An 11122-nucleotide genomic window follows, 5' to 3' on the forward strand; every position below is an offset into this window, starting at 1 on the left:
GATGACGAAGACGACCGCGTGTTGTGAGTCGGTGGGTCAGAGGATGAAGAATTCTGATTGGAGTGGGTATGGGATGTGGATTCATCGTTCATGGGAATTTCAAGAGATGTCATGACTTGTCAATGCGCATTGAAGATGCAAGGTTGGGAAGCGCTAAGGGTGGCTGCTTGTTGTTATTCAATAGCAGCCTAACAAGCGCTTTGGTAGAGTATGCTGCGGGTAGATATATGATATGGGATGAACTTTTGATTAATACTGCGATACTTTGACGAGTCTCCTAGTGACGCGAGGATGGACGTGGTGAGAGCTTGAACAGATTTACTTGCATTGCGTCATCTCAACATCTCAACAAAATTTACTGCCGCGATGATTTCCTTTCATGCTGGCATACATATACGAGTGAGTGCTTCATGCGTCCCATTTAACCTGCCCAGGATTTCTCATTAGTTTTGACTTCATCAGCGTACCTGTAGAAGCATCACCCTAGCTACGAGTCTCTCGTTATCTATAGGAATATAATTCAACCACATATCCTGCGGTACGAACGAGGGCGGCCTCCGCAAAGTTCGCAGGCACACCGCAGTTTCTAGAAAACTGATCACCTCTCGAGATCTCGTAGATAGAAGGCGCTCAAAGCCGGTGACTTGGGACGTTTAAATGATCAGCCGCGCACAAGTCCGATTTTACTGCTCCGATGCGCGGCTGCGATACGTCTCCGCCGAACGCTCAAACCTTGTCATGAGGGGTTGAAATCACTGCGCTTTGTCAGTGTCGCGTCTGTTATTGCAAAGCATGATTTGTGAGCATACCTTTGTTATGTGTATTTCGCATAAGCGCTGTAAACACTCGGGCAACGCGAAGGAAAGATATCGACGTGCAGCGACAGGACAACGCAAATTCTTGCATAATCGCCATTCGCCAGCTTCAGACCCGTTACTGAGACGTGACCCTGAGACAGGACAACGCGAATTCATCGCCATTCGCCAGCTTCAGACTCGTCACTGAGACGTGACCCTGAGGATTGAGGAGATACACAGTTCGTATCTCCCTAACTCTCAGGGCACCGGTAAAGTGCCGAGTCGCAAAAATATCGGAAATACATACACTTCCACAAGTTGCTGCCCTTCGGATAAAATGACAAGGCAAGAGCGCAGATACCACTGCTTTGCGAGCCAGCGGAGGAAATAACGATCCCAAAAAGCATATCGTCTCCCCATGGATTCGGCTCGGACGCCCCATCATAGTCATCGAGAGGTGAAGTTGCGCAGCCTCGTCTCTCATCGACTATGGAAATTTGGGACAGAGACTTTTCGTCAACATGTGCGGTGTTTATGAACGAGACGATCGGCGGCAATATTAACGCTTCTCCAGAAGCTTCAAGAATCTCGCACACCAGGAAGCGCACTTCTTCCTTCTAAACCGGGGTTTCACCTCCCGTGTAGATGGTGAGGGCAGATCAGATTCACGAAGATCTTGTGGAAAAAGATGAGATCAGCGAGTTCGGTTGCGGATGTGCATTTATCAAGGGAATCAACAACAAACCAAAGGAGGACAGACATCCGGACAGTCTGAATCGAAGCCTTCAGAGAGAAGTTGAGATCGAGAGAAGATCGTGTTCATCTGGAGAGATATGTCGGGGTGGGCAGGATTCTCGGGGATGATCTATCAGCTCTGTTCACGTCCTCCCGGACGCTGGCAAGCTAGTGGGCAAGCAACGCAAAAAAGATCCAGCCGTACAGTGTTTTGTGTGCTCAAGGGAGAACTCAGAACAGGAACAGTCCCGTGAGATGCCTTTCAAAGTACTGGTTAGTCACCTGCTTTCCGCAACCGCAGTTTCCCCTAGGTAGACAAATAGAAGGAAGGGGGACATTCCTTCTATAAAGGCTTTTTAGACGCACACCGTGCCGCTATGCAGCTGAAGGAGTCAACAATTGTCTAATAACGCGTGGATGTGGTTGAGAACAACACTAGAGTGATCATTAGGTCCCATCGAAACATTCTAATAGGGCTGGCGTTCGCGAGAGAGCAGGTACATTCCATCTGACGATTTGCCAAAGTCCTGTCAGATCAACAGATAGAATCAACGACTCCAGCGCTAGATCATGTCTCTCTCTCGTCGAAACTTCGAAGAAGTATCTGCATCTATCGGAGAAAAGTCCCACTTTTTGCTAAACCATCAGAATCGAAATGCACAAAACATGGGTATTTGCAAGTCTACGGACTGTCTGACAAGTGTGTTCAATGTATCTTGTACATGCGAGTGTGTGGATAATTATCTGTATTATGCGATACGATGTAGCTGCTTCGTCAATGCGGTCATGAGAGGGTCGAGCTTCAAGCCTAAATAGCAAGCGCATACAAAAACATAGAGATAGGTGACCGATATTAAGGCGGGGTAGGCGCAGTCCTTTCTTGTGAGCGAGCAGGAGATGTTGTTCGGCTTCATTGGTGGAGAACCTGCTGCGGGGTTCATGACCTCGGAAAGCTTTCCTCGCGATGGAGGAGTGGAAGAACGGTGTAGAGTCGAGAATCATGCGATCATCAGACGGCGATGGGATGCTTGATTGAGGGGACAGCGTGGCGATGGGAGGGAGCGCAATGGAAGCAGGTGGGCTGGCATGTGATGCATGGCCAGGTCCAATAGGACGAGGATGAGGTGGAAGGCACTACAGCTAGTTGCGGTGGACTAGTAGCGTAGTGAGATGGAGTGCGACGCGACTCGGGCGAATGTGAAGGCTGGGTGCGGAAGGGTATAGGCGACGGTCGAGATGAAGGTATGGGAGTGTGTCGTCCACCTGATGTAGATGATGCGCTGCGCTTGCCAAGATCTACCCGAGATCGCTTTGCGTCCATCTCATCCGCGACTGGACTCAGAGGACGTTTGAGCGAGCCTGAACTTTCGGGAGGTGAAGGACGGCTGCGTGAAGACGAAGAGACGGAGCCACGGTCGGTAGATGAAGGTTGCATCTCGGAGACGCGGTAGTGCGAGAGAGTGAGGAGTGATTCCGTGATCCCTTCGTCATAGTCGTCATCTACTACCCGTGAAGGTGGACGAGGCGTTGCGCTTGTAGGTGAAGGCTGTAACGACCTGCTTCCTGAGGAAGACGTCTCAGGACCCTCTTTCGCAGAGAAAGAGCCAATCTTGAACATAGCGTTCGAAGGAACACCATTAGAATCTGACGACCGAACAGAGTCGTCCTTGGCGCGTCGCTGCCTCCGCTTCTTCTCCTTCTTGGGTGCCTCGCCAATGACACCAGTACCAGCAATGCTCTGTGTAGTCCGAGTCCTTGCTGTCCTTCATCTGCTTCCGTTTGCGATCGCGCGCATCAGGGGCAGGAGTGGGTCGCGGGCTCTCAGAGGGGCGCGAGTTGCTCCCCATATGGTGAGGAAGCGCGTGTGGGATGCCTTCTGGAGAAGTAGCGAAACCCATTGAATGCCTGCGTTGCTCATGCAGCTGACGCTCGCGCTCATACTCCCGTGCGTCTCTTTCCTGTTCGCGTGCAGGGTCGTATCGCCAGTGCCCACCCTCAGGAGGACCTGGAGGAGGTGAGCGCGGGTGAGGGGGACCACCAGGGGGCTTGGAGTCCCAGTATGCACGAGAAGGATGTGCCGACGGATGTGCCGAGCGAGGAGACGTGTCCATCGGGCTATGTCCACGAGGGCCAGGAGAACGTGAGGGATAGTAGGGCTGCTGTGAAGGATGCGAGGGGTATTCAGGGCGTCCTCGACGGTCCCGTTCACGCTCCCATTCACGGTGATGCTCAGGAGGTGGCCCACGACGATCCCAAGCCATATCATGTTCTGGGCGAGGTGCCTCCCGCGGATAAGCCGGCGGCGATCGCTGTGCCAAGCTGGGCTGGGCAGGTCCCACAGGTTGCCTGTTTGATGGAGGGTAGTTTGGGTACCCAGGACCAGGCGATCGGACTCGTGCATTATGTGGTGGCGGTGGCGAGACGGACGTGGAAGGGACCCTGAGCGGACGACCAGGAAAGTGGTCATTGTACTGACCAGGGCCGTGGACGGCGGAATTACGAAGCTCCTCCGTTTGCACTTGCTGCTGTGGAACAGGGTGGTGTAGAAGCAGGGTTTGGTGACCAGTTGGCCCGCGACCTGGACCCTCACGCGATGAACCGGGGTAGTCACGAGGATGAGGTGGACGATCGACGTCCATAGGCGCGAGGGGCGTATGTGAAGGGATATGACGACTCTCGTCTAGCACTACGGGCGGCGGAGGACCACCTCGGAACGGACCAGGGGATGACCTAGAGGCGGGTGCAGGTGCAGGAGGGGGCAAATGAAGATTGTCACCGCTAGGCGGGCCGTTGGACTGAGGCCTGAAGATAGGGGGACGAGTTGAAGTTGATTGCAACAGGAGAGGAGGACCAGTGAGTCCTGGAGGAGGAACGACGGCGCTGGCATACGCAGTTGGGTGCACGTCTTGAGGACCTGGTGCAGCAGGAAGCTGACCACCAGTCGCTTGCGCGTTCTTGAGGAGCTGGAGGCGCTGCGCAATGACGTGGTTACCAGGGTCCAGTTCGCTGGCACGCGCATAGGCATCGATGGCGTCTGAGATCTGGTTGTTGCAGCTCTCGTAAAGGCTGCCCAAGTCGAACCAGACCTCAGAAATATAAGGGTTGATACGTATGGCACGCGAGTATGCATCAAGAGCATCACGAAATTGGTTGATCTGGAAGTAAAGGACGCCAATGGAACACCAGAAGGTGGGGTTACGACCGTCGCGGTAAACTGCCTGCTGGTAGGCTTCGTAGGCCTTGTTGTACTTCTGGCCGGCCATGTAAGCACGACCAAGGAGATACCAGCTTTGAGCATCTGAGGGGTCTGGATGACGGCATTAGAAGCGAATGTAAGTATAGAACCACAGGAACCTACCAGCTTCCAGACTCTTGGTCAGGTACTGAATGGCAAGCTCCTGGTTCTGAAAAGAAGATCCATCTTGGTGATACAACCACCCTAATTGCTGTAGGACTTTGGCATGTCCAGGGTTGTCAGCAACAACACGTTCATATGCGTCTTTAGCGCGGACATGCTTCAAGGATTATGAGCATCTGCAGCATAGGATAGGAGAACTGCTTACGTCTTTTTGTTGCTCGTAAACATGTCCAATCTGGAACCAGATGTCGGCGTGGGCGAGAGGACTTGGAGGATTACGGAGGATGCGATCAAAGCAGCTGAGGGAATCATCATACTTGCCCTGCTGCTTGTAGATGATGCCGAGACGGAAGAGAATCTCATTCGCCTTATCGAAATCTAATTCTGCGCAATGAATATATACCGGAACGCTTCGCGAAGGAGAAGAAAACCAACCTTTGTCCATCTTGAGGACAGAAGCGAACGCCTCTTCGGCGTGGTCCAAGGATCCATACCGGTCATAGAGTATACCGATACCGTACCATAACTTGGGATCCTCCTTCGGGTTGACATGAGGACGGAGAAGAGATGGTGATATGAGTACGAGACTTACCTTTGGGTTTGGGAGCAGGTACAAGGCCTGCTGATAAGCGGAGTAAGCCTTCTGTAGATCATCTTGCATGAGATAACAGTGCCCTGGATGGCGATGAGTATATCCGGATATATAATTGTGAAATGAACGAACCGAGTGCACTCCATACTTCGCCGTTGTCTTCTTGCAATTGAAGAACGCGTTGGAAATATTCGACAGCCTAATATAGAAAGAATGACATCAGCCGCCACGTTTAAGATCTGAGATTGGAAATATGATCTGAGATAAGGGAGGGCGTAACAAAAAGGCTGAGAGATAGGCGACGAAAGGGAATTCCTCGGAGGACATCGGGTTGGACGGGGGATTGGCACGAAATAGGATCAACGATTTTTCCTACCTTTGGATAATTTTCCTTGATCCGCGCGATTCCCGCTACTTGTGTAAGTCCTGACAGGGACATCGGGTTATGCCGTAGAGCGTTTTCATAAGCCGTGATCGCATGTTCAAGGTCGCCCATTTGCTCCGCGACACGCCCTGGGAAAATAAGAGGATTAAACTCATTAGCCGGGTTCACTTTCAAATCGGAAAATGAAGAAAAGCTTACCGATCAAAAGCCACGTTTGCTCATTGGCTACTGCCAATTTGTGAATGACGCTAGATGGAGCGGGGGCAACGCCGTTTGAGGCGGGAGCGTTAGGTACTACAACAGGCGATACGATCTGATTGGATGCTGTATGAGCATGGCTTGAACCATTTGAAAGAGCTGGTGTAGTAGGCAAGGCTGATGCATTTCCATTTAGATGAGTTTGTTGATGTGCTGAGTTAGGTGGTGGTGGTGGTGGTGGTGGTGGTGGTTGGTGTTGGGGATGTGTGAGGATAGCATGAGGATGAGAATGAGTAGGTGGGTCATGCATGCGCACATCCCTATCAGACTGACGTTGTAAATGTCTGTGGGACATGATTTGTGGTATAAGGCGATTTACGCCAGATAGATTTGAGAACAAGAAGCGAAGAGGGGAAAGTTGACAAACCTTGGAGGATGATGATATATATATGAAAAGCTGCGGGAGAGGGGAGATCAGGGCCTTGGCCGTCGGCTACTTTTCCCTTCTATACAGTAACTGATCTCGGCTCTTTTCGCATGTGGAGTTTCATGGAAGTATGCCCAATCTTGGTCACTAGCGTGAGTTAAAGAGCTTAACGGATGACTAGTCGCTGTCTTTGAAAGAAAAAAAGTTGATTGAAATGCCAATCCGCGTAATGCCGTGCCACACTTCCGGTACTTTTACGGCAACCCTTCCAGATCTAGAAAAACGATCTCGGAGGCGATACGTACCAAATTACTGGTTCCGACTTTCCAATCAATTCAACTGTTGTCAGCCTAGCTTGCTAATTTTTCGCAGTTGCGGTAAAAAAAGTGTGAGCTGTATCCAGGGTCTATTCATAAATTTACTTCTAGAAGTACAATTTCTACCTAATTTACCCTTCAGGTACCCTCCTGTCAATGCTTACTAGTGGCGTATCCTAATCTTGATCTTGTTCTCACTTATGGAAAATGAAATACATGTTCACTCCTTCTGGACTCTTACTTGGCCGCCATCTCTCGCTTCGCTAAACCAACCAGCTGACTTCCACCCGTCATGATATTCCACGTGCACAACTAAGTACTCCTTACTATCGAAACATGCGATGTCACGGCGAGTATCAGCGGTGTAAATCCACGTTCCATTCCATGATTGCTACAACTACTGCGGCCTCTTCCACTCCTCTACCAGATCTCCGTCGAACCTGCTGCGAACCCTGAGGCCTGAGGGTGGTGCCGACCACCTAATCAGGCGACTTGCTATTATTCAATTTGGTGACGCGATGTGCCAACGATGCTCAAGCTTCCATTTTTTTTCTCCGAGAAGACGACGACCACGCGTTTGACCAAGAAGGTAATTACATATTTCCATTAATCAACATGAACCAGCGTCCCGCTGACTTCGTTTCAAGCACAGCGCTCGTACTTAATCGCCTCAATTGCCACCACAACTATGAATTAACGCGATCCTCCGACCGGATTGATCTACCTCCGTCCCGGTCGGTGCGCATCAAACTGTTGGGATTCATAGATCACTAACTGATGTTTGATCCCCCCCTGTAAGTAGTCGTTCTTTGCCGTGGTAACAATTTGCGCAGTCATTCATATCTCTCTGGAATGAACCAGATGGCCTGGCACAGAGCCAATCTAAAGTTGTGTGCAACTCATGCCCTAGTTTACATAAACCTTTCCCCAACACACTCTTTGATGTCGAAGAGGATTGCCAGAAACAGTATAAAACTTCCTCTGGACTATACCCAAAAGCGAGCGCTCAATGACCTGCCAGTAGAGTGTGCGAAGGATCGTCAGGCTCATCGGGCCGGCGAATAAGACTTGCTCATCGGCGAAGTTCGGAAGAGAAGAGGTGCAAAATAAGAAGTGCTGCGTGCCAGCAGGCACATTTGTGTAAGTTGGGGCAGGCTGGGGCGGTGTGCTGCGGTGTGGGGGTTAGATCAACGGCGTGAAAATGCGATGCGACAGATTGGTACACGTACCGATGGGAATTAGATCATACCAAGCGGCGGCGCACAGGGTCACGGCAAACATGTTACAATTTGAACATGGTTCAGGTTGAGTGGCTGTTGATTGCAGGGACGCATACACCGCTTACAAGCACATGCAGATTGCACCCGACTAGATTCGTTTAGATTGATCAAGTCCGCGGGAGATGAAATGATATCCACGAATGTATGCCTGCATATACCCACGGTCTTCTCAGTGATAGCGGTTCTTTAAAGTGGTTATGGCCAAGTTTGAAATTTGATCATCCACCGTGCTAAAATAGGCAGATAGAACGGCTCACCGAATCCTCAAGATGACGTTCCCTAGGGAGACTTCGTCATGTGACAAAGTAACAGCTGCCAGTCCATCATCGATTCACTTGCTTGTCCAAAGCTCCGTGCCCTCGATCGTGCAGTCATTCATGTAATTCATCTATGTACACCTTGAAGCTCCTTTGATTTCGGAAAAGACTCATCTTGGGGTTTTGAACACATGACCTCGTTAATGAAGGTTACAAATGACCTTTCTTGGCTTTCTGATGCAGCATAGGTGGTGCGCTATTGGTTATTCGCGACCGGTTCTTAAGTTGGAACACGGGCACATGTCTCAATTCCGCGCAGCACTGCATCGATCGAGGGAATGTGATTGTTGAGTGTTGTGCTCTCGATTCTCGGAGTCAGCTGATCATGCAAGATCTCAATATGATCGTACGGAAGGGGGTACAATTCCAAATGATGGATAATATCGCAGCAGCCAGCCATCCTTTCGGGAAGAAGATACTAAAGTCTCGACGAATCGAGACCTCCAAGCGATTGCCGACTCGGAGAACATAACATCCTCTACTTTGCCGCACACTTCGGGTAGGTCACTCAACATCGCGGCAGTCAAGGACTCTCAGTCGCAATTGGGGATGTCTGGTGTACGTTACTATTGGCAATAGGATTCACATTGCGTGCCGATTCAATAGACTTGGTAACTTTCCGCGCGACATCGTTCACCATTTGAAAATACGTCTAGTACATCATACACTATTGCTTAAGACAATGTTACTCCCAAAGAGGCAAACCTTATGTTCGTCGGCAAAAGCCAGACCCTGAAAATTAGAGTGATTGCTGTGGCGCTGAGCGCAGACGGTCTGCCTGTAGGTGAGAACATGGGGTAATACTTGCGAACTCTTGACATACATACTGTCATCGTGCGATGTGACGTTGCAATCTGAATCACCCCTCTGAGAAGCTTACTTGACACGAGTAATTCCAAAGATAGCCGATAACTCGTAATCAGCACGTCTGAAAGACAAAACCAATCGAGAACAGAGAATCGTGTCCTCAGACTAGACTATCGTAGTAATTACGAGAATGTCTCTTTGTATTCTAATTATGAGACGTGGTCACAGGATTTCTTTCCTAATCGAACATGTACTTCGAGCCCTAAACGCTGTGGCAAGCGCAATGATTCCAGAAAATAGGGCTGCCCGGGCAGGGAAGTGAGTCACTGAGACACCAAAGATAGACAAGCGTGCGTGAAGGGAAGATCCGTGGTCATTAGACAGATATGAAAAGGCTCATGGCATCATTTGCCTCTTTCGTTCAGGCGCCAGAGATGTGATATGATGATCATAAACGTGGTACTGGGTGTGCTGCGGTGTCTCGGAGGTTTGAAAGGTCCAGGGAAAGCTTCAAATCAAATATAGACCAAATATTCTTACACGCAATTGTTTGTCGGTGTTTAGCAGAACCCTTGCTTTAACACCAGGGACGTTAATTGCAAAGAACAAGTACACCAACTACGATGACTCGTGAGTCTTTTTTTCTTTGCGATATCATTTAAGTTACTGATCATGTCGTAGGAGGAAACCAACGAGAGATGGATCGGGCGAAGGCTGCCAAGAAGCAGGCTGTCGCGAATAAATCCAAAGCCAAAGAAAGTAATACATCGCTGGCAAAGCGCAAAGAGGCGTATGTGTCACTTTTCGTATCGTTCAAGTAGACGACCTCACATCTGTACCTTCCAGTGACGCAGAAATTTTAAGAGCGAAGCAGAAGGCATGACCTATAGTTGTTACCTTTACCCTCGTATCGTTCGGCTCACTTTACTGATCGCAGAAACGAGACGAAGAGAAGGCTGCAGAAGCAAACGGAGCAAAATCGAATAAATAACACGAGCCTATGGTCAGGACTCCTTAGATTCTGACCATGGTCTCCGATTGTTATCAGTTGGAACTTGGAGACTTTTGGTGGGAGCATCTATCTGTTGATATCCTCCTCGACACTGTTGCCTTACTTGCATAGCTTTTTGATATTGCATTATTTTCATCGTATCATCCATGCGCCGGGCTGCGACACTTATGCGATGGGTACATTGATTTTGGACTCAGATATATCAAATCTCAACTATGTACTTGCGTGCAGCTCTTAGTATCCAATCAGAAACGATGAAAATCCAATGCATCAGAATCAGGAGCTCCATCGCAACGCTCGAAGTCCGTTCCACTGGTTGAGTCTTGCGGCACCATCTCAACACGCCACATGAGCTAATCGCACGATAAGATCATTGCGGCGATTAGTCAGACACGTTAGACTTCAGAATTCCCCCAGTCCATAGAAGGCCCTAAAACGGCCCCAGCAATTCCGATTGGTGTTTTGAAAGTCTGGGCTGGGCTCGGGAGATTCGGATCTTGGTATGGCGGAGGTATCAAATATTAATTTTAATGCTGTACTGACCTATTAGGTTTCATGACGAAGATGACAGCTAGGAGACATAACTGTTGACAAGGGGAGGTCCCTTGTCTGAACGTTCTGAACTGTCAGACGGGTAGATGGGCCCTCGGATGCCCCACATTCTTACCTGAAGATGTGCCGTCAATCAAATGAACGCTATATATACCATGAGGACGGGCTCCGGGTCACCGGCATGTCAAAAGTTGGCTTTTCAAATCTAGCGATACGATGACTCATCTTTACATAAATGGCTTCTGTGCTTAGGCAGCCCTGGATCATCTCCCTGGGTATTTAAACCTTCCTACACACGCGAGCTATCAGCGATCAGATCACGAAACCGAAACTGACCAGATACGG

General features: G+C 49.7%; 2 protein-coding genes across 2 annotated transcripts; one reads left to right on the plus strand and one right to left on the minus strand.

Annotated features, from left to right (window-relative positions):
* Window positions 1–2184: 2184 nt before the first annotated feature.
* On the minus strand, window positions 2185–6525 carry EDB91DRAFT_1167952 (TPR-like protein). Its single transcript, XM_041320076.1, has 11 exons — window positions 6066–6525; window positions 5859–5995; window positions 5615–5681; window positions 5483–5565; window positions 5326–5428; window positions 5096–5274; window positions 4891–5047; window positions 3261–4839; window positions 2648–3214; window positions 2515–2613; window positions 2185–2332 (listed from the first exon to the last, which is right to left on the minus strand). Exons 1-11 carry the CDS (start codon window positions 6418–6420, stop codon window positions 2317–2319), a joined length of 3342 nt encoding a protein of 1113 aa, XP_041170954.1. The 5' UTR covers window positions 6421–6525; the 3' UTR covers window positions 2185–2316.
* Window positions 6526–9709: 3184 nt separating this feature from the next.
* EDB91DRAFT_1167960 (uncharacterized protein) lies at window positions 9710–10515 on the plus strand. The gene is made up of 4 exons (XM_041320077.1): window positions 9710–9843; window positions 9895–10003; window positions 10060–10090; window positions 10151–10515. Exons 1-4 carry the CDS (start codon window positions 9837–9839, stop codon window positions 10202–10204), a joined length of 201 nt encoding a protein of 66 aa, XP_041170955.1. The 5' UTR covers window positions 9710–9836; the 3' UTR covers window positions 10205–10515.
* The last annotated feature ends 607 nt before the right edge of the window (window positions 10516–11122 follow it).

The sequence above is a fragment of the Suillus paluster genome (assembly GCF_016628075.1).
Source record: "Suillus paluster strain FC165 chromosome Unknown EDB91scaffold_115, whole genome shotgun sequence".
NCBI classification, from domain to species: domain Eukaryota; kingdom Fungi; phylum Basidiomycota; class Agaricomycetes; order Boletales; family Suillaceae; genus Suillus; species Suillus paluster.